The 27546-nt window shown below is 42.0% G+C and overlaps 1 protein-coding gene across 2 annotated transcripts in view; it reads left to right on the forward strand.

Annotated features, from left to right (window-relative positions):
- The window catches only part of LOC126198535 (uncharacterized), a 531369-nt gene that overhangs the window by 469531 nt on the left and 34292 nt on the right, over window positions 1-27546 (forward strand). For both annotated transcript variants that reach the window (XM_049934933.1, XM_049934934.1), the window contains exon 5: window positions 13828-14012. In XM_049934933.1, the coding sequence (XP_049790890.1) occupies window positions 13884-14012 (129 nt within the window). In that variant the 5' untranslated portion in view covers window positions 13828-13883. The remainder of the gene's footprint in view (window positions 1-13827; window positions 14013-27546) is intronic.

The following is a 27546-nucleotide window of genomic DNA, read 5'->3' on the forward strand; positions in this document are numbered from 1 at the left end:
CCAGTTCATACTTGGTTTAGCAGCATTTTCCTGTCCAGTTTTTCGCTTTCGCGTGTGGTCTCCAAAACACAGCTAAGGCAGACCATCACCCTGTCCGACCGCAGGTTAAATATTGGAAAACTCCATCAATTTTTCCTCCAAACAGGTCACCGGTAACGTCTGCTTGATGACTTCAGTTTCTTGGCGCACACTCCGAATTCTATCCGTACCTCGAATAGCACTCCCGTATTCACCGAATCGTACGCTTTTTTGAAATCTCTAAATTGTGTTACAAGTGGTAATTTTCCAGTACTCTTTTGAAGCACCAACTTCACACAGGATCTTCCTTTTCTAAAGACCGTTCGACTTTCCCCAAGCTGATGATACGTTTCATTGTGTATGTATAGTGTTATAATTATTTAAGTAAAACTTTATAATATTGCACGTTTTTCATATGTGGAGAGAGCCCTGGTCCTATGTTAAATCGAACTACGTTAAGAAAATAAAAAAAAAATGCAGGCAGAGTGGTGTCATTCGTATCAAGCCACCACAGGCAGAACTGACGAGATGCTCTCAAAGACTACACAACGCACTTACCCAATTCTGAAAACTTCGTTGGAAGTGGAATGATTTAAGCTTTTTACTCGTTGAACCCTGCAGGAAGAAACAGCACACAGGGGAATAAGCAATCGGGAAGCCATGTGGGAAACGTGGTGTCTACGACCAACTAGCGACTGGACCATCTGCCGATCTACTTACGCGCAGATTCCCAATGAGTTCGGACCTTGCATTATTCGAGATAGCTCTTGACCTGAGTCAACTGCCATGTATTCCGTATTGGGCACGATAGCCTTGCTGGCGAAGCCACGATACAGGTGAAGGCCTGACATCCTGACCATATCTCGGCCGCTTAGAAGCGTTCAATTTAGTTACGCTGCTCGGGTCAGTTCACGGCCACGTGCTGTCTAGTCTGGTTGGAAGGAAGTGTGTCACAGTGATGACGTTTAATGAAGCACGAGCGGCAGGTGACCTATCCGTGACCCTTCACATGCTCCCAGCAGTTCCCACGTGGTGTCTGGGCCCATTGAGTGGGATAAGATGCGCCCGCGTAGAGGTACGTGACTCAGTACGACGGGGCCATCTACACAGGAAGCGTCTGCCAGCCTGCCGTTTCTGAGTCCTGGTGAGTGACTTTTAAGACATCGATATCTCTCTCTACAACAAACTGACTTCATTATTACTCAGGAGTACGTGTAATAAAAATATCTACAATGAAATATGAGGCATATGAGGCATCTTAAAAACTGTGAAGGAAAATATTGTGGTATTAAAACATAAATAACATTCAAAGCGTGTTGCAGCCACTTTTCTACTTAAAACAACTGCTGGCTTCCGCGAGAACAAAATGCTGCATCAGTTTACCTTCAATTATTTGCTGTCGCAGTTGCTCAGAGCGCAAACTCATGGACACCGCGCAATGCTCGGAATAGTAACTTCGACAGAAAGAGATATCTTTGTACAATGAACAGTATACAAATGAGTAATGTGTACAAGTTTGCTTACCTTAATTTTTAATATCTATAAAAATCCGTCCACATGAATTGCTATGTCCCTGAGTGTCGTACACCACTCTCGATATACATATACGGTGTGGCCGTGCGGTTCTAGGCGCTTCAGTCTGGAACCGCGTGACCGCTACGGTCGCAGGTTCGAATCCTGCCTCGGGCATGGATGTGTGTGATGTCCTTAGGTTAGTTAGGTTTAAGTAGTTCTAAGTTCTAGGGGACTGATGACCACAGATGTTAAGTCCCATAGTGCTCAGAGCCATTTTTTATACACAAAATCGTACTTAATGAGAGCAGTCTTTAATTACGTGCTGCTACTATCAATGCTGAGAAAAGGTTGCCTTAGAGTAAGGTGAAGACAGCAGACTAAAAACTCCACATCGGCTGTAAGACAAATGATACACGAAATACAATCAGCGATGTAATATTAAAAGTTATAGCAGCTTCCGTGCTTCAAAGGATAATTACTGCGAAAAATTCATTGACATTAAAAAGAAATAGTAAACTATTCTTTAGATATAACAATAGCATATTAGCTATTACCAGTAACCCTCCTCCCACCCACTTCTATCCCGATTCTCCATTATTTAACGAATCGAATAGTTCCCTTTTAAGCAGAAGCTAGTTTTTCACATAGCTCTGTTTTTGACGTATCTCCTGAACTGTGTGTCGTACAGTGGTATAATTTTGCGGGTTCTTTCGTTGGTATATCTAAATACTCTCCGAAAAATGCGTTGCGAATAGAGTTACCAGTAAAGAAGTGATAAATTAAAACTTCATCCCTGATACCGAAGTTTTACTGCACGAATAGTAAAAATGTAGTCAGCGATAAACATTTTTTTCTTTGCTCTGTTGGGGTGTTAACGTTAAAAAGTTTCGAGGTTTGATATTACGTGTAAAGTTTGTTGATACTCCTTTAATGCTCTCAAATAGTAGATGAATCTAGTTTAAGTAATTTGCAAGTGAGATACGCTGGCGCGAGACAAACACACAGTTCCTAACTTTAAAGCCGGTCGGAGCGGCCTAGCGGTTCTAGGCGCTACAGTCTGGAACCGCGCGACCGCTACGGTCGCAGGTTCGAATCCTGCCTTGGGCATGGATGTGTGTGATGTCCTTAGGTTAGTTAGGTTTAAGTAGTTCTAAGTTCTAGGAAACTTACGACCTCAGCAGTTGAGTCCCATAGGGCTCAGAGCCATTTGAACCATTTGAACCTAACTTTAAAACTTGAGTTACTGCGTTAAACCTTCAGCAGAAGGTTATAGTTCTTAATGATTTTGACGACAGTTTAAATTTTGAAATTGGAACAATAATTATATGAATTACTGAAAATTAAATTTTTGTTGATCCCAGAATCCAATACACACGAACTAGCAACTCGATCGTGCAAGAACAATTTTGTCGAAGATGGAGAAGAGAAATTCGTGGGTAACACTTCCATACAAAACGTGGAAGCAATTGCAGTGCATAGACATACTCCCGTATTTTGTAGAGAAGAGGCTGTATAGTGTTTGAAATCACATTACTTATCATACCGTAAGTTGGAAATGATTTTTAAGAATAATATGCAAAATACGAGATAGGTTGATCAATTTTCCTTCTGCCTGGACTAATACTAAAGTTTGGCCAGCTAATGTAATATGAACGGATGTTGAACTCGGCAGGCACTACCCCCCGAATGGTTTCCAATAGTGATTTAGACTGTGCCAAAGAAAGGGCGGAATTGCTACGACCATTTCAAAAATTAACAAAAGAAATTTCAGGGGACTCTTAGTAAGCAAAGTGACCCCGTTAGTCAAATATGTTCAGGACGCAGTCGTAAACATGAAACCAAGAAATAAAGAAAAACAGCCAAGACGGTCTGACAGCTTAGAACATTCCGCCATTTTGACGGTTTCAACGTCTTTTGACCCAAGATTCAAGTTAGGCACTTCAGAGATGCTGTGGCTCAATGAGAGGTAATTAGATACTTAAATACACAAGGGAATTTAACATACCTACGACGATGAATGATACATGCGATGAGTTTGAAAAGAAGTTTCAGAGCTCGACATCTGAAAATACCAGTATCAGTTAGCACACAAAAACATGAGACATAAGTCAACATCTGCAGGAAACATTACTGAAACTTAGTTTCAGATATACTTGGCGTCTCCTGTCACCTTTGTAAAAAGAGAGACTATCGACATATGAGAACACGTGAAATTACTTTTCCCGAAAGTTGGAAAAATTGCAAAGATGTATCTCCCCATCACCACCATATCTGTTCCAAGCGAGCGATTGTTCTCGAGACAGGGGCAAGCATCACCCAGGAAAGAAACAGAGTGCTAGGCACTATACTATCTAACATTCTTCTCCTAAATTTTGTATATAAATTGTTAAATTCAAAAAGTTAAATTGTTTCAACGATAAAAACAGTGAATTTTCTTTACAGGATACATTTTATTTAGTTTCATTATCAGACTTTTATGAAGATTGTTGATCATCATATCAGTCGGTATAATTAATTGCACAGAGTGTAAGTTAACGTTAGTTATCATTACGGCGTGCTTTTCAAATATTTCTGAGATATATAGAAACATCTAAAAACATCGATGGCCGTTTTTAAGAATGATGGTTTTTAACATCGTTAATTGTTCATGTGAACATTGATGTCTCAACATCGATATTTTTAAGTGCGATTTTGCAACCCTAAGTCCAGCTAGTTGCATGAACTCAACAAGTCTTTGGAACTCCTCTGCAGAAATATTGAACCATGCTGCCTCTATTGCCGCCCATAATTAAGAACGTATTGCCGGTGCAAGATATCGTGCACGAGTTGACCTCGCGATAACGTTTCACAAATGTTAGATCGGATTCATGTCGGGCGATCTGTGTGGCCAAATCATTTACCTGAATTGTCCGATGGGACCGATGACCTCGCTGCTCGGTCCCCTCCCCCAAATCAACCAACCGAATTGTCCAGAATGTTCTTCAAACCAAATGCGAACAATTGCGGCCCAGTGACATGGCGTATTGTCATCCATAAAACTCCCAACTTTGTTTGGGTACATGAGATCCGAAAGGCTGCAAATGGTCTCCAAATAGCCGAAGATAACCATTTTCAGTCAATGATTGGTTCATTTGGATCAGAGGACCCAGTTTATTCCACGTAAACACAGCCCACATCACTATGCAGCCACCACCATCTTGCACAGTGCCTCGCTGATAGCTTGGGTCCATGGCTCCGTAGGGTGTGTGCCACACTCAAACCCAGCCATCAGCTTTTACGAACTCAAATTGGGACCCATCTGACCAGGCCATGGTTTTCCAGTCGTCTAGAGTCCGACGGATATGGCCTCGAGCCCGGGAGAGGCGCTGCAAGCCACGTCAGGCTATTCGTATCGGTAGTCTGCTGCCATCCCCCCATTAACACCAAGTTTCACCACACTGTCCGAAAGGATACGTTCTTAATACGTCTCACATTGATTTTTTCGACTGTTGCACGCAGTGGTGCTTTTCTCTTGCCACTGGAAACTCCACACAGAGGCCGCTGCTCACGGTCGATAAATGGAGGCCGTCGGCCATTGTGGTGTCCGTGGTGAGAAAAAAATGGCTCTGAGCACTATGGGACTTAACAGCTATGGTCATCAGTCCCCTAGAACTTAGAACTACTTAAACCTAACTAACCTAAGGACATCACACAACACCCAGCCATCACGAGGCAGAGAAAATCCCTGACCCCGCCGGGAATCGAACCCGGGAACCTGGGCGTGGGAAGCGAGAACGCTACCGCACGACCACGAGATGCGGGCGTCCGTGGTGAGAGGTAACGCATGAAATTTGATATTTTTGCCACACTCTTGACACAGTGGATGTCGAAATACTGAATTCCCCAACGATTTCCGAAATGGAATGTCCCATGCGTCTAGCTCCAACTACCGTTCAGCGTTTAAAATCGGTCAACTCCCGTCGTGCGGCCATAATCACGTGGGGAACATTTTCCCCATGAATCACCTGAGTGCAAATGACAGCTCCGCCGACGCACTGCCCTTTTATACCTCGTATACCTACGTGATGCTGCCGCCATTTGTATATGTGCATATCGCTATCCCATGACTTTCGTAACCTTGGTGTATTTATGATAGTGATTTTTTTTTATTTTCGGAAAAGCATTTATTTTTCTGTATATTCCGGTTGGTTTATAGTGCTATTTCCACTTTTCTCCTCTTACAGTCGAGGTCCCTTTATGTAATTCCATTCGAGGTAATCAGTCCGCCAGGTATTTAAATTTAGCGACACGATTGATTCTTCCATATCTGTGATCCTGTGGTGATGATACAAATTTTGAGGAATAATGAAAAAGGGTAAATGTATCAGTTTGAGGTAGAAGACCTTGCTCCGGAAACGATCGAGTCGAAAGTTATTAAGCGACGTCGTTATGATACCTCGTGTGTGCATGCACGTGCTGTTACGGCTAAAACTGAAGGGTAGGCAATTTTCAAAGGACGTAGATTTTGAGACGACGAAATATTAATATCTAATTCAGTGCAAGGGTTTTCATTATTACCATCGTTTCGCTGATAACCGCGCAGTTGAGCGCCCCACAAGCCAAACATTACCATCGTTTCCTACTATATGCTGATCCGTATGTTAATACTGTTCCGGTTCCGTACTGGATGAAGCAAAAGCTCATCAAAGCATGTCTATACTACAATATGAAGACAAGTCGTAATTTAACGTTGCTACCAACAATCCGGAAAAGTTCTTGATCGATTTACTTCAGATTTTTACCCGGTACCTACTCCAATAAAGCTGGATGGCCATACATTTTAAATTTATAAAAATATATTAATATACGAATCATGAAAGAAGATTGTATACATGGAAGAACCCTGGAGATACTGGAAAGTTTCAGATAGATTATATAACGGTAAGACAGAGATTTAGGAACAAGGTTTTAAATTGTAAGACATTTCCAGGGGCAGATGCGGACTCTGACCACAATCTATTGGTTATGAACTGTAGGTTAAAACTGAAGAAACTGCAAAAAGGTGGGAATTTAAGGAGATGTGACCTGGATAAACTGACTAAACCAGAGGTTGTACAGAGTTTCAGGGAAAGTATAAGGGAACAATTGACACGAATGGGGGAAAGAAATACAGTAGAAGAAGAATGGGTAGCTTTGAGGGATGAAGTAGTGAAGGTAGCAGAGGATCAAGTAGTTAAAAAGACGACGGCTACTAGAAATCCTTGCGTAACAGAAGAAATATTGAACTTAATTGAACAAAGGAGAAAATATAAAAATGCAGTAAATGAAGCAGGCAAAAAGGAATACAAACATCTCAAAAATGAGACCGACAGGAAGTGCAAAATGGCTAAGCAGGGATGGCTAGAGGACAAATGTAGGGATGTAGAGGCTTATCTCACTAGGGGTAAGATAGATACTGCCTACAGGAAAATTAAAGAGACCTTTGGAGAAAAGACAACCACTTGCATGAATATCAAGAGCTCAGATGGAAACCCAGTTCTAAGCAAAGAAGCGAAAGCATAAAGGTGGAAGGAGTATATAGAGGGTTCATACAAGGGCAATGTTCTTGAGGACAATATTATGGAAATGGAAGAGGATGTAGATGAAGATGAAATGGGAGATATGATACTGCGTGAAGAGAGTGACAGAGCACTGAAAGACCTAAGTAGAAACAAGGCTCCGGGAGTAGACAACATTCCATTAGAACTACTGATGGCCTTGGGAGAGCCATTCCTGACAAAACTCTACCACCTGGTGAGCAAGATGGATGAGACAGGCCTAATTCCCTCAGACTTCAAGAAGAATATAATTCCAATCCCAAAGAAAGCAGGTGTTGACAGATGTGAGAATTACCGAACAATCAGCTTAATAAGCCACAGCTGCAAAATACTAACGCGAATTCTTTACAGACGAATGGTAAAACTGGTAGAAGCCGACCTCGAGGAAGATCAGTTTGGATTCCGTAGAAATGTTGGAACACGTGAGGCTATACTGACCCTACGACTTATCTTAGAAAAAAGATTAAGGAAAGGCAAACCTACGTTTCTAGCATTTGTAGACTTAGAGCAAGCTTTTGACAATGTTGACTGGAATACTCTCTTTCAAATTCAGAAGGTGGCAGGGGTAAAATACAGGGAGCGAAAGGCTATTTACAATTTGTACAGAAACCAGATGGCAGTTATGAGAGTTGAGGGACATGAAAGGGAAGCAGAGGTTGGGAAGGGAGTGAGACAGTGTTGTAGCCTCTCCCTGATGCTATTCAATCTGTATATTGAACAATCAGTGGAGAAGAAATGAAAACTTTGAGGTTCGTCGATGACATTGTAATTCTGTCAGAGACAGCAGAGGACTTGGAAGAGCAGTTGAACGGAATGGACAGTGTCTTGAAAGGAGGGTATAAGATGAACATCAAAAAAAGCAAAACGAGGATAATGGAATGTAGTCGAATTAAGTCGGGTGATGCTGTGGGAATTATATTAGGAAATGAGACAAAGTAGTAAAGGAGTTTTGCTATTTGGGGAGCAAAATAACTGATGATGGTCGAAGTAGAGAGGATATAAAATGTAGACTGGCAATGGCAAGGAAAGCGTTTCTGAAGAACAAAAATTTGTTAACATCGAGTGTAGATTTAAGTGTCAGGAAGTCGTTTCTGAAAGTATTTGTATGGAGTGTAGCCATGAATGGAAGTGAAACATGGACGATAAATAGTTTAGACAAGAAGAGAATAGAAGCTTTCGAAATGTGGTGCTACAGAAGAATGCTGAAGATTAGATGGGTAGATCACATATCTAATGAGGAGGTATTGAACAGAATTGGGGAGAAGAGGAGTTTGTGGCACAACTTGACTAGAAGAAGGGATCGGTTGGTAGGACATGTTCTGAGGCATCAAGGGATCACCAATTCAGTACTAGAGGACAGCGTGGATCGTAGAGGGGGACCAAGAGATGAATACACTAAGCAGTTTCAGAAGGATGTAGGCTGTAGTAGGTATTGTGAATGAAGAAGCTTGCACAGGATAGAGTAGCATGGAGAGCTGCATCAAACCAGTCTCAGGACTGAAGACCACCACAACAACAACAACAACATATTAATATACGAATATGTTAAACATAGTAGGCAAACATTGTTAGCAAAAACCGCGAAAAGTTCATCGGTTTACTTCAGATTACACCATAATAGTCTGACAAACATTCAGATAGGTAGTCTTACCACTTTCTCCCCCTCTCCGCTATTCTCCTCCCCTCCTGCGTCATCTCTGCCCCCCCCCCCTCCCCACCACTACTCATTTCCTCTTTCCCCTCTCTCTGAGTTTGAGCCTTGTTTATTGTTGTTGCAAAGAAAACCTTGATTGAGAAACTGAGTCGCTTAAAATGAATTGGTAAATCGGTCGGGACCATTAGTATGTGGGGTATAAGAGAGATATATCCAGATGCTGGCTCTGTAAGGATAGAAGCTTCAATGACAGTATTTCGCATGGTTTTTAATCTGCGAACGGGTGGATTACAAAGTTTCGGACTTTTCAAATTCCGTAGTAGTATTCTAACCACAAGGTGATAAGCCGTACATACACCTTTCCTGTTATTTGTTTAAAATTGTATGTTAGGAGAAAGAATATCTAGACAGAGAAACAATATACAGGTTTTCTTTTAAAACTGACTGAGAGGAAGAAAATGCTGTGCTGTGAAAATGGGCAGTTCAGTTTTCTTTCTCACAGGTAGTTTTAACTACAATATCAGAGTATTTAAATCATTAGACAAATTGTTTCTCCTGTCTAGATATTCTTCCTCCTGTCATACAGTTTTAAACACAACAATATGCTGTTTCGTTTTATTCCTCAGAGTCGTTTTAACAGAAAACAGGGAAGGTGTATTATTGCTTATCAGCTCATGGTTAGAATACTGCTATGGAATCCGAAAAGTCCGAACCTTTGTAATCCTACCCATTTGTAGATTAAAACCATGCGAAATACTGTCACTGAAGCTTGATATGTCTCTCTTATACCCCATATACCAATGATCCTAACCAATTTACCAGTTTATTTTAAGTGACTCAGTTTCCCAATCACGGTTTTCCTTGCAACAACAATCGACAAGGCTCAAAGAGAGAGGGGGAAGAGGAGATGGGTAGAAGAGGCGTGGGCAGGGGGGAGAGGGGGGAATGGACACAGGCAGGAGGAGGAGGAGGAGGAGGAGGAGGAGGAGGAGGAGGAGGAGAATAATAATAACAGAGAGGGGAAGAAGGTGACAGAGAAAGGGTGAGGGAGAAATGGTCAGAGAGACGGGAGAGATGGACATTACGACATACGTCCGTCCATTCCCATACATGCACTGACGGAAAAGAATTGCAGCACCAAGGAGTAGTTGTGCGACATAACCAAAGGTGGTAGGCATGTTTCTACAGCTGAAAGGTGATGTCTGTTAAAATTTCGCGCTACTTGTGTAAGAGTGGCGTTAGTAGCGCCACGAGGATGCAAATCAGGTTAACTTTGAGACTGGACGTAGTGAGTTGATGATAGTCAAGAATGCCTGTGAGGCGATAAAGACGCTCTTATCAACACCTCAGTGAGTTTGTACGAGGTGTAATAGGGCTACGAGAAGCTGGATGTTCCTTCTGCAAGATTGCAGAAACCCACTGTATATAAACGCTGGCACAGGGGGTTACGAGAATGCGCAGTCGCAAGAAGACCGCGCTCTGGACAGCCTAGTGACACTACCAAGAGGGAAGACAATCATATTCGGTATATGGCTCTGACGCATCGTACTGCACCTGCAGCAGCAATTTGAGCAGCAGTTTGCGTCACAGTGGAACAACAAACTGTTATAAATCGGTTACTTCAAGTACAGCTCCGAGCCAGACGCCCTGTAGTGTGTATTCCACTGACTCCAAACCATCTCCATTTGCGACTTCAGTGGTGTCAAACGATGACTGTTGTGTTTTATGAAGAAAGTTGGTTCTGCCCCGGTGAAAGTGATGGCCGTGTGATAGTTTGGAGGAGGCCAACTGAGCGCCTGCAACCAACGTGTCTGTGTGCTAGACACGCCGGATCTACACCTGGAGTTATGGTGTGAGGTGCGATTTCGTATGACAGTAGGAGCACTCTCGTGGTTAGCCCACAGACTCTTCAAATTTATTCGGCAATCTGGTGGTTCGACCGGTTGTGCTGCCATTCATGAATAACATTACAGGAGGCTGGATAACGGCTCGCCCAGATACCGTTGAAGGAACCCATTATGCTCTCCTGCTCGACCACCAAATCTGTCTCCAATCGAGCACAAACGAGATATCATCGGACGACAACTCCAGAGTCATCGGCAAACAGCATTAAACGTCCCCATATTGAGCGACCAAGTACAACAGGCATGGAACTCCATCCCACACACAAACATCCGACACCTGTAGACCCCTACAACACAATGTATGCATGTTCTACAGTCAACATTCTCGCGGTTATTACTGTACCAACATTTCTCATTTGCAATGACTTATCTCGCGCGTATGTTTACCTGTGATCTTACAATGTGAATCACGTACATATGTTACCTACACAAATGTATTCCCAAAATTTCACTACTCAACATTAATTATTTGTCGATGTTGCAATTTTTTTCCATCAGTATTTTTTCGTGTTTGGACTACACGTTCGTTATTCTTTCATTTTTCTGGAGTGTGGAGAATTTACCATATGCCCTTTGTGAAGAGTATCAAATATGAAATACGTTTTGATAAAAAATAAACTGCATTATCATTGCTTGTTTCTACATTGTCACCATATTTCGATTTTTTTTTTTTTTTTTGTATAAAAGACCATCCATCATAACCTCACTGTCAACAGATTGCACAAGACACGCAATTTTGGCGCTTTCGTGTAAATGGAAAAACGAAAACGACCACAGATTACAGACGACTGACGAGAATTAGTACAGGAACAAAACGCCAGGGGCGCTGCAGCAGACTCTAGCGTCACCTGACAGAAGAAAGTCGATTGCGTAAATGAGGCTGTAGGCTCGGGCTGATCTGGTCTACGTGTAAATCCGGCCATGCTGAAAGGGTTCTTGTTACACAAAACAGCGCAGCCAAAGGGATTTTGCACGGGTTTCTGTGCATCTAGTATTATTTTTTTACCGATGTCTTACACGCCCTGGCGTGTCAGCATAATGCTAATCCTAACAAGGGAACCTCCCCATCGCATCCCCCTTAGATTTAGTTATAAGTTGGCTTTGAAAAACTGAACACAGATCACTCGAGAAAACAGGAAGAAGTTGTGTGGAACTATGAAAAAAATAAGCAAAATATATAAACTGAGTAGTCCATGGGCAAGATATGCAGCATCAAGGAGAACGTGAGCTCAGGAGCGCCGTGGTCCTATGGTTAGCGTGAGGAGCTGCTGAACGAGAGGACCTTGGTTCAAGTCTTCTCTCGAGTGAAGAGTTTAATTTTTTATTTTCAGACAATTATTTTGCGAAGCTGCATAGGTACACAGAGCAGTATTGTTTACGTGATCGTGTGTCAATTATCCAAGTTCAGGCTCTCACACGTAATCAACTTCGCTCTCCAAAATTCCAGGACATGTTCAGATTTGCTTTGATATATGCAGGATTTGACGGTCTACACACGGAAAAATTTGAAAACGTTAACAACATACCTTTTGACAGAGCACAGGGGAAACTATGCGGCCGGCCGGAGTGGCCGAGCGGTTAAAGACGCTACAGTCTGGAACCGCACGACCGCTACGGTCGCAGGTTCGAATCCTGCCTCGGGCATGGATGTGTGTGATGTCCTTAGGTTAGTTAGGTTTAAGTAGTTCTAAGTTCTAGGGGACTTATGACCACAGCAGTTGAGTCCCATAGTGCTCAGAGCCATTTGAACCATTTTTGGAAACTATGCGACTGTGAAACTGTTGCATTTATGTGACAAACTCTTACGTTTTCATCACTTTTTTGGGAGTGATTATCACATCCACAAGAAAACCTAAATCGGGCAAGGTAGAAGAATCTTTTTTACCCATTCGCCAAGTGTACAAGTTAGGTGGGTCGACGACATATTCCTGTCATGTGACGCACATGCCGTCACCAGTGTCGTATAGAATATATCAGACGTGTTTTCCTGTGGAGGAATCGTTTGACTTATGACCTTGCGATCAAATATTTTCGGTTCCCATTGGAGAGGCACGTCCTTTCGTCTACTACTCGCACGGTTTTGCGGTGCGGTCGCAAAACACAGACACTAAACTTATTACAGTGAACAGAGACGTCAATGAACGAACGGACACATCATAACTTTGCGAAAATAAAGAAAGTAAACTTTTCACTCGAGGGAAGACTTGAACCAAGGACCTCTCGTTCCGCAGCTGCTCACTCTAACCACGAGACCACGGCGATCCTGAGCGCACAATGTCCTTGATGTTTATCTTTCATATGGACTACTCAGTTTGTATATTTTGCTTATTTTTTTCATAGTTCCACACAACTTCTTCGTGTTTTCTCGATTGATCTGTGTTCAGTTTTTCAAGGCCTATCCACTGTGCCAACTTATAACTAAATCTGAGGGGGGTGCGATCTGGAGGTTCCCTTGTAAGTACAGATGGGCAAAACGGAGAACTTCAAGGGATCCCCAGAACTAAAAAGACTCGAATGAACACTCAAGAACTCCACCAAGTACAGGAAAGTGTCTCTTTTTCCCATTTCTGTTCATTACAATCAACTCGCTTATTTGTGGCCTTTTATGTAGTTAAATACCCTACCTTCAAGATGCTATATAACTAAAACAAAGATAAAATTGTACTAAGTTAGAACGAGTGTTCAGCGAAAGATAAACAACAATTTACCTGTGCCAGTTCTGCTATAATCGGTCTTCATTGCTTTCGATATGTTGTATAATCAAAAGTACTGTCAGTTGCAATGTGTATTTCACATTTAAAATTCTGTGTTTGCGCCGCGGTTATCATCATCCACCATCCAAAGTGTGAAGTGCACGATTAGTAAATTGCAACTAATTAATTTTCTATGCTCACAATCACTCAACAAGTTGAAGATAATGTCTGAAGTTTTCCTAGACGAAGTTCAGCATAATGTCTGATGAATTTGGTTATAGTTAACAAATATTATGTTCACTTATGTTTCTACATGCATAGGGAGATGAATGATTTCTCAAACCTAATGAGGTGAAACAATGTCTTGGATTTCAGTTGCTCATACAAGATTATAGATAGCTCTGTTCGTTTCTAAATATTTATAGAGTGTTCTGCTCGACTAAAGTTTGAATTGCTTCGCTGCGCAGGTGGTGATGCTGCAGTCAACCTGGCTCCTCCGAGCGTGGTGACGTCAGTGGGCGCCATGAAGGCGGTGGACGGCGCGCAGGCGGGGGCGGAGGTGGAGGCGCAGCCGCCCCCGGTCGCCCCACGACAGCCGCCGGCCAAGGCCCGCAGCGGCGAGCCCCCGGCCGTGGGGGCGGAAGCTGGCCAGGTAGGACGCACACCGCGCCACATTAGTCCATTACTTGCAATTATTCTGCCAATCGATTATGGACTAGCCGATAATTCAGTTAATTTTACATAAACGATTATTTTTACGATTAATTATTTCAATTTTTTCTTTTCTGTTTTAAAGACGCCTGAGTGTTAACTTTCTGTTTGCAGCTCGATTACGATGGTGATGTTTGATCTGTGGGGCGCTCGATTGCACGGTCATAAGTGCCCATACATAGCCCCAATTTTTTCAAAGCCCAATTTTTTGTACACAGTCCAATCTGTTCACTGTAATGGGTGGTGGTGGTGAAAAAATGAAATGTCGTGTGACGAGGGCCTCCCGTCGGGTAGACCGTTCGCCTGGTGCAAGTCTTTCGATTTGACGCCACTTAGGCGACTTGCGCGTCGATGGGGATGAAATGATGATGATTAGGACAACACAACACACAGTCCCTGAGGAGAAAATCTCCAACCCAGCCGGGAATCGAACCCGGGCCCTTTGGATTGACTGTCGCGCTGACCACTCAGCTACCGGGGGCGGACCATGATGATGATGATGATGATGATGATGATGATGATGATGATATGACCACTCAGCTACCGGGGGCAGACGACGACGATGATGATGACGACGACGACGACGACGACGACGACGATATGATGAGGACAACACAAACACCCAGTCCCCAGGCAGAGAAAATCCCCAACCCGGCCGGGAATCGAACCTGGGACCCCGCGATCCAGAGGCAGCAATGCTAGCCACTTGACCACGAGCTACGGACTCTATTACGGAAATATGTCGGACTTTTCCCTAGTACTGATCGTGGAACATCGGCACTTGTGACACTTCGTGCCTACTATTTTCTGCTAACGATTGCTCTCAACAGGTGGCGAAGCGTTGTGTATGTGAATTCAGAAACAACGTAACAAGTGCTATGTACTTTCACCAAAACTTGTTCGTTCTGCAGTAAATTAAACCGCAACTGCTGATCACGACACAAATTTGTGTCCCTCAGTTCACTTCCTGAATAATTTTGGTCTCTGTAAACACAGTTAGTGTTTGTGTTACAAACAACGATAGTAATTGAAACTTCCTGGCAGATTAAAACTGTGTGACAGACCGAGACTCGAACTCGGTCCGACACACAGTTTTAATCTGCCAGGAAGTTTCATATCAGCGCACACTCCGCTGCAGAGTGAAAATCTCATTCTGGAAACGATAGTAATTGGCTTGACTAATGTTAAAAATATATTCATGGTGAACTTAAATAAAACCGACAAAACCACAGGTATGGCTTCCTGACTGGAAATGGAGTAAAAAAGGTCTTATGAACACGTGTCCGGAAATGCATCGCTGCCACGGTAGATGGCGCTGACGAATGACAGTTCCTCTGACCGCGTGTTGTGGGCTGTGTGACTGACACGGCGTACTGTAAGCAGCAGAATGGTCCGGTATTCGTGTAGGGAACAAGCCGAGATGGCGTTTGTGAACGGCCAAGCAGATGGAAACGGTCGAGAGGCAGCACGACTACAGCAAAACAAGTGTCATGAGAGACACCAGCCTCATCGCACAATATTTCAAGCCCTCTTTGTGCGTTGGTGTGATCTTGGGTGCTTCCAGACGGACGAACATGCAGGGAGGTACCGAACTGTGCGTACACCAGATTTAGAAGATGTATTAGGATTCGTAATCCAGTGCATTCCACGTAAAGACAGCGCACATCATTAAGGAACCATCATCAGCTTGCACAGTGCCTTTTTGACAATCTTGGTTCATGGCTTTGTGGGATCTGCGCCACACTCGATCCCTACCATCAGCATTACCAACTGAAATCGAGACTCAGCTGACCAGACCACAGTTCTCCAGTCGTCGAGGGTCGAAACGATATGGTCACGAGCCGAGGAAAGGCTGTTGGCAAAGGCACTCGCATCGGCCGTTTGCCGCCAAATCCCATTAGCGCCGAATTTCGCCGCTCTTTACTAGCGGATACGTTCATCATGCGTCCCACATTCATTTCAGCGATTATTTCACGCCGTGTTGCTTGTCTGTTGGCACTGGCAGCTTTACGCAAACGCTGCTGCTCTCGGTCGATCAGTGAAGGTCGTCGGCCACTGCGTCGTTCGTGGTGAGAGTTAACGCAGAAATTGGGTATCCTTTGGTACACTCTCAACACTGTGGGTAGAAATTCGCAATTGGTTTCCGAAATGGAATGTCCCATGTGTCTAGCTGCAACTACCACTCTGTGTTGAAAGTGTGTTTATGATCGTTGTGTGGCCGTAATCAAGTCGGATACCTTTTCTCATGAATCTCCCAAGTACAAATGACAGATCCGTCAATACACTGCCCTTTCATACCTTGTACGCGATACTAACTCCATCTGTATACGTCCATTTCACTATCTCGTGACCGAGCGAGGTGGCGCAGTGGTTAGCACACTGGACTCGCATTCGGGAGGACGACGGTGCAATCCCGTCTCCAGCCATCCTGATTTAGGTTTTCCGTGATTTCCCTAAATCGTTTCAGGCAAATGCCGGGATGGTTCCTTTGAAAGGGCACGGCCGATTTCCTTCCCAATCCTTCCCTAACCCGAGCTTGCGCTCCGTCTCTAATGACCTCGTTGTCGACGGGACGTTAAACACTAACCACCACCACTATCTCGTGACTTCTGTCACCTCAGTCTACATGCTCTTATTTCAAGGTTTAAAAGAACTTAACAAAATGCTGATTATATTAAAAAGTGACAAATTAATCGTGAGTGTGTACCAGTTATCCTGTATGTATGGCATTTGTTTCCTGTAAAATAAAAATAAAAAGAAAGGAGACATTACTTCTTACATATTTTACTTGCCGATCGTATAGCCACGAAATATTTTTAGAAATACGCTGTTTGAAAAAATAGTTCACCTCTTTAGAGGTTCTCAGTTCACTCAAGATTTATTGTTGCAACACTGCGTATGGAGTACATGAAATGATTATTGACAGATCAATAGTAGAAGCAGTTCTGAAGCACCAGATATCGATGCATCCTGAAACACCCATGTTAATACGTGGTACAGCCTCCATGGGTGGCAATGTAGGCTCTGACTCTGGTATCCAGTTGCTCGTAGAAACATCGAATACTTTCCTGGGGTACCATATGCCGTGCCTGCTCAACGTACATATCCACGTAGTTTTGTAAGAGTTGTTGGTTGAAGAGCTGCACGGGTCACTTCTTGTCCCACCATACCTCTCACGTGCTCAGTTGGAGGCAAGTCCGAAGATCGTGCTGGCCAGGGAAGTTGATTCACATCTTGCAGAGCACGTAGAATTTCATCGACAGTGTGTGGGCGAGCATTGTCCTGTTGCAACAACACTCACCTTCCCATTGCAAGAATGGGTCTGACAACATGCTGCACATACCGATTACTGGTTAGCGTCCGCCCAAGAAATGACAAAGGTGAATGAGAGTTGTAGCTTATCTACATTTACATCCATACTCCGCAAGCCACCTGACGGTGTGTGGCAGAGGGTACCCTGAGTACCTCTATCGGTTCTCCCTTCTATTCGAGTCTCGTATTGTTTGTGGAAAGAAGGATTGTCGGTATGCTTCTGTGTGGGCTCTAATCTCTCTGATTTTATCCTCATGGTCTCTTCGCGAGATATACGTAGGAGGGAGCAATATACTGCTTGACTCTTCGGCGAAGGTATGTTCTTGAAACTTTAATAAAAGCCCGTAGCGAGCTACTGAGCGTCTCTCCTGAAGAGTCTTCCACTGGAGTTTATCTATCATCCCCGTAACGCTTTCGCGATTACTAAATGATCCTGTAACGAAGCGCGCTGCTCTCCGTTGGATCTTCTCTATGTCTTCTATCAACCCTATCTGGTACGGATCCCACACTGCTGAGCAGTATTCAAGCAGTGGGCGAACAAGCGTACTGTAACCTACTTCCTTTGTTTTCGGATTGCATTTCCTTAGGATTCTTCCAATGAATCTCAGTCTGGCATCTGCTTTACCGACGATCAACTTTATATGATCATTCCATTTTAAATCACTCCTAATGCGTACTCCCAGATAATTTATGGAATTAACTGCTTCCAGTTGCTGACCTGCTATTTTGTAGCTAAATGATAAGGGATCTATCTTTCTATCTATTCGCAGCACATTACACTTGTCTACATTGAGATTCAATTGCCATTCCCTGCACCATGCGTCAATTCGCTGCAGATCCTCTTGCATTTCAGTACAATTTTCCATTGTTACAACCTCTCGATAGACCACAGCATCATCTGCAAAAAGCCTCAGTGAACTTCCGATGTCATCCACCAGGTCATTTATGTATATTGTGAATAGCAATGGTCCTATGACACTCCCCTGCGGCACACCTGAAATCACTCTTACTTCGGAAGATTTCTCTCCATTGGGAATGACATGCTGCGTTCTGTTATCTAGGAACTCCTCAATCCAATCACACAATTGGTCTGATAGTCCATATGCTCTTACTTTGTTCATTAAACGACTGTGGGGAACTGTATCAAACGCCTTGCGGAAGTCAAGAAACACGGCATCTACCTGTGAACCGGTGTCTATGGCCCTCTGAGTCTCGTGGACGAATAGCGCGAGCTGGGTTTCACACGACCGTCTGTTTCGAAACCCATGCTGATTCCTACAGAGTAGATTACTAGTCTCCAGAAAAGTCATTATGCTCGAACATAATACGTGTTCCAAAATTCTACATCTGATCGACGTTAGAGATATAGGTCTATAGTTCTGCACATCTGTTCGACGTCCCTTCTTGAAAACGGGGATAACCTGTGCCCTTTTCCAATCCTTTGGAACGCTACGCACTTCTAGAGACCTACGGTACACCGCTGCAAGAAGGGGGGTAAGTTCCTTCGCGTACTCTGTGTAAAATCAAACTGGTATCCCATCAGGTCCAGCGGCCTTTCCTCTTTTGAGCGATTTTAATTGTTTCTCTATCCCTCTGTCGTCTATTTCGATATCTACCATTTTGTCATCTGTGCGACAATCTAGAGAAGGAACTACAGTGCAGTCTTCCTCTGTTAAACAGCTTTGGAAAAAGACATTTAGTAATTCGGCCTTTAGTCTGTCATCCTCTGTTTCAGTACCATTTTGGTCACAGAGTGTCTGGACATTTTGTTTTGATCCACCTACCGCTTTGACATAAGGCCAAAATTTCTTAGGATTTTCTGCCAAGTCCCCAGACTGGGGAGAGGCCAGTGAGTCTTGAATAAATGCACTCTAAGGGATAGCGCTCACTCAGTCTGCCTTGTGTGCACAAACGACCATCAGGCATAATGTTCTGGAGACCATGGCATGTCATTCCATCTTCCAAGTGATCCTCTGATGGTGCCAATCAAGCTGTGCTTGTCGATGCTGTGGTGCGAGTGGAAGACAGGCTAGTGGTCTGCATGAACGCAGTCCCACTGCAAAGAAATGGTTCGCAACAGTCCGTGTTGACACATCTGAGCTCACAATCCCTCTTGTCTGTGCTGTAGGATCTGCCACTGCTACCCTTACAGTACGATGATCCTGACTGATGTCTGTGATGTGTGGATGTCGTGAATCTTGCCTACAGGTGTGACTCTGTTCACATGACCACTGATACCAGCATCTTTGCACAACTGATGCAGCATGTCCAACGTGTGTGGCTTTTTCTAAAAGCCACATTTCGCCACTCAGAAGACCACAGTTTGATCCCTTTTAGTATTGCTCCATTTTCTATAGGAAGCAAGAGTGTATCCCCATAGCATGGTTGCCTGCTATCTTCACATGTTTGCACCCCACTGACCCTTCTGGTTGTAGGCATTCCCTATTAATGGGTATATACAGAGGTTACTCTGGTAGCTGTGCTACTACGCTATCTGTTGTTGGATGACACTGAAACCATTATCAGTAAATCTCCTATCTTCCAGGTGGCATATGCCATCATTGTATCAAAATCGACATTGTCTTTCCAGTTGTACTATTTTTTATTTTTATTTTTTCTATCGGTGTATATTTGGTGGACTACAAAGTCTTTTAGCTTCAGTCTGGGTAATTTGTGTGCTGTGAGTTAACTCTGCCACAAGACATATATGCGGTTCTTAACTTTAATACTTATTGTGAAACCTTTAACATATAAGACTGTACCACTTAATGAGTAGATTATAACAGCCACTTTAAAGTTTTAAATTTGGTCAGTGATTATATGAAATACTGAAAATCAAATTTTTTGCCCCTGGAAGCCATTAGATAGGCAACCTGCAAGAGGGAATGGATGATGGTTGCTGTTTAGTAATATATGTCAGACAGCTGATTCTCTGTGATTGGACTTCACTAATGTGTTGCACATGGCCAAAATAAACTTTCTTGTACTGTTCCCCCACTCCTCTGGCCCCTCTGACTGCAGACATCTCATGGCACCATCAAGGCACGTTGAGCACAAAACAATCGCCAATGTCACATGTTGTGTATTGTTAAAATACAGAACAAGACCACCTACCTACACATGATGATAAGCCCACGTGTGAAACATTATGTATGAATTGTGGATGATGGACACTTTTCCTCAAAGAAATTTCTATAGTTCTGTGAGAGATGTTGAACAAGAGTAGTGGACCCTAATTTGATTAACTAATACAGTACACAACTTCTGCAATATTGGAGGCCATGGAAGGCACTTTTTCCCCATCCCAAACTTGGACTTCCTTAGCTATGGGTGTGGAGGGCTATTATTGTGGAAAATTCAGTTCCTTGCTGCATACAATGTCTCCAACACTAAAAAGACATGGGCACTTGCAATTGTTTTATAGACTTTACCAGTTACTGTACCTTCCTTTTCATTGTGAATATAGTACCAACTAAAAACCATCATCTTATCATCTGTACCTTAAATAAACCTGCACCATTCCTAAAAGCTGGACAAAGACAGTTTGGATTTTATGCTTTCCCTCATGTTGTAAGTTCATACATTCTGTGCTAAGAGAATGATGTAACAGTAAGGTATTGTTCTACTCTTCAGCAGACTATACACTGTCGAGAGTAATAACACCCTTGAAGCCTGTGGTTAAGTTGAATTCTTCATTGTGCAATTTCCCAGAGCTCCATAGTTCAGTCCCCCAGCAAAGAAAGAAAACTTGTTTGGACTTTTGAAGTGAAAATTTGAATTTTTCAAGTAACTTCATAATGTGTGTACAAAAGCACAATTGGTATTGCACTGACAGTATAAGACTGAGAAAGGTGGCATAGTGGTATAGGCAATGGTCTTCCATTTCTGATGACTGGTGTAAAAACAATGTCCAGTCACACGCATCTATAGCTTAAGGGGGGACTGAAGGCAAAGGTGCTAAAGAAATTGATTTTTAGGTTTTTGCATATTTGAAAAGCCCATTATTCCCGTATAAAATAGTTTTTGTTTCATATAAATACCACAATTTGTTCATGAGTTATAATTGTTTCTCTGATCATTTGGAAATATTGTAGTGAACTTCAGCATGCTCTGTGCTTTTATTTCTAAAAATACTATGTGCAGAATATGTGGTGCCTTTGGGAGAGAAACAGTGTCTTTGCAAAGGGACTGTTTCAAAACTGACATTGAAATGTGCAAAGTGAAGCAAAAGCTATTGTCACAGATGGCAAAGAATAATATCTATGAGAATAACATAATGCTAGTTTATGGTCTCATATCAACTGGTATGGGGATTGAGGCAGGCAAACTCTTCTGTACATTGCTTGACATTCCAAATCCATCTTCAAAATTTATGATTTACAATGAAATTATTGGAAGTGCCATTGCTGAAGTGTGTAATCTCTCAATGAAGGAAGCAGCTGAAGAAGCACTCAGTGAGAGTAATGACAATGAAAGTGGTGGTATTTGTACATGTTTTGATGGCATCTGGCAGAAACATGGGCGTATTTCACTAAATGATGTTGTGATGGATACATCAATTGATACTGATGAAGAGATTCTAAGCAAGTACTGTATAACTTCTGATGGTGAAGCTGAGAAAGACAATGAACACAACAGTCAGAAGAATTATATTGGTTCTAGTAATGGGATGAAAGCAGTAGGAGTTCTCAGGATTTTTAATCATTTAGTGCAAATAGAGGTGTTAGATGCAAACAGCATTTAGGGACAGTGACAGCAAGTCTTATGACTGAATATGCGTAAAAGAACCCTGTGGTCCTAGTGTCACAATTTCCAAATTAAAATGCATTGAGCATGTGCAGAATAGAATGGAGTCCAGGTTGAGAAGACTGGAGGAGGAGGAGGAGGAGGAGATTGGTGTTAACATTCTGTCAACAATGAGGTCATTGGAGACATAGCACAATTTTGAATTAGGGAAGGATGGAGAAGGAAAGTGGCTGTGCCCTTTCAAAGGAACTGTCCTGGCATTTGAGAAGACTATTAAAAAAATTAAAAAAGAGTACTGGAAGATGGTAAGAAGATAGGTGGTAATGTTTAAATAGATAGCTTAAAGAATTATTATGGCTTGGCCATAAGAAGAAAGGTTGGGAATTTAGAAAACATGAAGAAAGCTGTGTGGGCTACCCTTTCCCATCAAGTTTCCATAAATGAAGATCCTCAGCAATTTCTTTGCTGGAATGATTCTGACACTTGGTGCAAGTCCAAACATTCTTTACCTGCTGCAATAATGAATGAAATAAATACTGTATTATACTTTGTTGAAGAAATGTCTTCATGGGAAAATACAAAATTAAAATGAATGTGTAAATTGTGTCATTCGGACCTGGTTACCAAAAACTGTATTTGATCAGATTACAGCCCTCAAATTTGGTGTTTATCATGCAATTTTATGCTTCAGTGATGGTGTAACAAGGAAACTGGATGTTTTGGAAGCATTGGGCATCAAATATAGTGGAAATTACTGCCAAATCCTTGGTGTAAATAGATAGAGAGAATCCACAGATCAGAAATTACCTTAAACGTGGTAGGATGGTCCTATATGATGCAAGGAGGGGTAACCGGGGGGGGGGGGGGGGGGGGAGGGGGGTATAGACAGGAGATAGCAAATGTTCTCTTCAATTACATCGTACCTGGTGATAAAAACAAATAACACAGTTTAACAATGACAGATTGTGAGTTTTGGCTGTCAGACTGGTTTTGCCATAAGGTTACATGTTTGGGCCTTTGCTGTACACTATATATGTAAATGACTTGCTAGTATTATTTTGTGGTATCATCTGCATATTGTGTGGACTTATACATTTGCTACAGTTAAAAAGATTTGCTGTATTAAAGCATAAAAGTTAGGATCATCTCGGAGCAGTCAGTATATAGTTTGGAACCAAAGAACTGGATGTTAATCACGAAAAATTTGTAAATATTCTGTTTAGTTTATTTACTAAAGATGAAACAATGGCTGTGCTTCTATTAAACTTCTTATGATTCAAAACTAATATGGGGAAGTCATACCAAATATCTGTGTGCACAATTTACAAATGTTTCAAATTTCTTAAGTAAACTTTAGCTGTTGTGTTAGTAATGTGCTGTTGCTCAATACAATGTGGTGTATGCCTATCTTCCCCTCCCACTTGACATATCAAGACCTGATCTGAGGCAATTTGTCTGGTGACAGAAAAAGAAAAAGGAAGTCTTATTTGGCAAAAGAAGCCAATCACATACCCCTCTTGATTACAAATAAAAAAATAAAAATAAAAACAGAACCATATACTGTGAAAAACTGTTCAAAACATAACACATGCTGAAAGAACAACATCAATATCCCACTGCCACACAAAAGGAAACTCAAGACAGTTAAACACATTGATTGAAAGCAGAGACCAAGGCTTGATGCCTGTAGGGATGTAGGAGCTGCAGTTTCAAACTGCCACCTGATGTCACTCAGTCCCGTGTCAGGATGGAGCTGCTATGAGCTGCCCAACTTGCCTTCGGCACGTGCGTCACTTCATTCCTCTCTGGAAGATTCCAGGCACTGCTGTTGCGTCTATATAAAAGGAACACTGTGCCAACCCCAGCAGTCAGTGATTTTTAACTCGTGGTGGTGGTGGTGACGACGACGACGACGACGACGACGACTGTTGCAACCTCGAGTATTTTATTTGAAGTGATGTGGTTTGTAATCCTAAAGATTTTAGTGAAGCATGCCAGTGTGAATTTATTATTATCTGACCTGTTGCCTGCATGGGTGTATGGTATGGCACTATATGTATTCAGAACAGGATTTGTTAGTTGGATTCTGCAATATATTTCACTTCAAAAATCGGGAAAAATATCAACACTCATGATATGATCTGGAAACAAATCCTATACACTAATCATTGCACATGTCCCCACAAATAACATCTGGCCGCTGTGGCTGAGCGGTTCTAGGTGCTTCAGTCCGGAACTGCGAGACTGCTATGGTTGCAGGTTCAAATCCTGGATGTGTGTGGGGTGGGCATGGATGTGTATGATGTCCTTAGGTTAGTTAGGTTTAACTAGTTCTAAGTTCTAGGGGACTGATGACCTCAGATGTTAAGTCCCATAGTGCTCAGAGCCATTTGAACCATTTTAAACCCACAAATAACAGCAACAAGAAAAACCCACAGATGGTAGAAGAATTTTGGGAGTATCTGGAAGAAACCACCAACAAAATCCACTCAAAGCATGTAAAAGTGTTACTAGGAGGTTTTAATGTACAGTTAGGAAAGGAAAGAAATGGACCACAAGAGGACAAACTAGATTGGACTGAATGTGACCAACCCCTGCAGGAATTTCAAGCTTAAAATCATGTCAACACATTCCAGAAATCACATAAGAAACTACAAAATTGTAAATCCCCCAACACTCCCATAGGAGAATTTTGGATAGACCACATAGCAATGTCCATGAAATACACTAGAGAAGTAAAGGATTTTTCGAATCCAATCACCATCTACTACAGCTCAAAGTGAAGTGTATATCCAACAGGCAGAACTTTCAGAACAGACTTACAGTGTCTACAGGTAAATAAGAAAGAAATAAAATTGGCACATCCACTGAGAAAAATGAAATACGTGTGGAGGAACATGACATACAAAAGAGTCATAGAAGAAAGAATACAAGCCTAAAAGAAGATAAAGGCAGAGAACATCTAAAAAATGGGAGTAATTTGACAGGATACAGAAAACCATTTCAAAAATAATTGGTCGGGAAAAAAAGAGGTTATGAAAACAACAGATTGAAAGACATAGAAGAGGACTTCAACAGAAAAGTCAAAAAGAAATTTTTACAGAACAGACCAGAAAATATGACATGAGATAAACCACCAAGTTTATGCTTCAAAAGCAATTAGTGGCATTGAGATTTTTGGGGAAATTGAAGTGTATATCAAAAGGATAAGCAAATGGGAAATGGAGGTGCTGTATGTGTAGCAGTAGGAAAAAAAAACTCAAATCCACTAAGATAGAAATGGAAGCTGCATGTGAGATTGTTTGGACAAGACTTAGTATGGATCCTCCAGTCGCCTACCTGACCAATATCCTGATGTAACTGAAAACCTCACTTCACTTGTACATAATTTCCCAGTCATACTGTAATCATTAGTGGAGACTTAAATGAGCCAACAATTAATTAGAAAAATTGCAATATTGTTAGTGGTGGATGTGATAAGACATCCTGGAAAACTTTACTGATTGCCTTCTCTGAAAACTACCTAGAACAGATCGTTAGGAACCCCACTCACAATCGAAATGTATTGGATGTAATGACAACAAATAGACCTGACCTCTTTGAGGATGTTCACATTGAAACTAACATCAATGACCATGACGAGGTTGTGGCAACAATGATTACCTAAGTAAAAAGGACAACTAAAACAAGCAGAAAGATATATATGTTCAGTAAACTAGATAAAAACTCAGTAATGTCTTACCTCTATAAGTAACTTGAAACATCCAACATAGATCAGGAGAAGCTGCAGAAGTATTCAGTCAGATCTTAACAAGATTTCAACTTGTGCTGAGCGCGGCAACTTCCTCTAAATATTCAGAAATGTAAAATTGTGCTCTTCACAAAAGGAAAAAATGTAGTATCCCATGACTATAATATCAGTGAGTCACGGAATCGGCCAACTTACACAAATACCTGGGTTAACACTTTGTACGGATATGAAATGGAATAATAACATAGGTTCCGTCTTGGGTAAAGCAGGTGGCAGTCTTTGGTTTGTTGGTAGAATACTGGGGAAGTGCAATAATATTGCTTACAAATCACTTGTGCAATCCATCCTAGAATATTGCTCAAGTGTGTGGGACCCATACCAGATAGGACCAGTGGCAGAGACAGAAATCTCAAGGAGGCAGCACTAAAGGTATCTCGAGCTACCGTTACTTTCACCGTGATTAAAAAATAATCAAGTCACATGCAAAGCTAAAGAAAGTTTTATTTAAACTATTGTTATGTTATTAGTAAAAATATTGTTAAGCCTTGTAACAATATTTTTACTGAGAAATTGCTATGAATTACTATTATTAACACTTCACAATCAACTGATCAGTCTTGACTAATTTTCACATTTGCACTTGCTACAACTATGACTTCTTTCTTATTCATTCTTCAGTCTTAATATTTCTGCTTCTGAATGTAAATTTCCTCCTATTTGGCAAATAGTCTGTATTTATAACTACATATCGAAGGCTCTCTGTACAAGAAAAAGGTAGAACGGTCGCAACTTTTCTCATACAGATGCCAGACAGAATAATGTATTGAGACTGCTAGAATGGCCGCGACTTTTCTCGTAGCTGTGTGTTAGCTATCTATATGGCAGACAGAAATGTATATAATACAATGATGCGGACACGCATGCTACATAGAAAAGTACAACTACTCGATAACTTTATTCAGTCATGTCAACTGATGAAAGAAATGAATGAACAGTGTGCAGGCTAACTGGCGGGGGTGGCAGTGCGGGCAGCCCCGCAAGGGACGGGGTGCACCCTGTGTGCCCCCCATATGTATCTGCCACTGGATAGGACTAACATGGGAAATTGAACATATACAGAGAAGGGCAGCACAAATGGTCACAGGCTTGTCTAATCCATGGGAGAGAGTCAGAGAAATACTGAAGGAACTGAAATGGCAGACTCTGGAAGACAGGTGTAAAGTTAGTTAACAAGTTTCAAGAACCAGCTTTAAATGATTACTCCAGGAACTTACTACAGTTCCCTACATATCACTCACACTGGGATCATGAGGATAAGATTAGAATAATTACTGCACACCCACAGGCATTCAGACAATCATTCTTCCCATGCTCCATACATGAATGGAACAGGAAGAAACCCTAATAACTGGTACAATCAGATGTACCCTCTGCCATGTGCTTCACAGTGGTTTGCAGATTATAAGTGTAGATGGAGATGTAGAAAGATAAGATGGACCACTGCAGACAAACCTGAACAAGAACTGTAAAATATTAGTGCAATAGTTTGATACACTACTAAACTGTGATAAAGTGACACAGAGTCTACAGTTCGATAAGCCAGAACCTAGCTTGGATTCCAGACCTCCAACACATGAGAAGATCATGAAAATAATAAAATAATTGA

Source organism: Schistocerca nitens, chromosome 8 (genome assembly GCF_023898315.1).
Source record: "Schistocerca nitens isolate TAMUIC-IGC-003100 chromosome 8, iqSchNite1.1, whole genome shotgun sequence".
Classification (NCBI taxonomy): Eukaryota; Metazoa; Arthropoda; class Insecta; order Orthoptera; family Acrididae; genus Schistocerca; species Schistocerca nitens.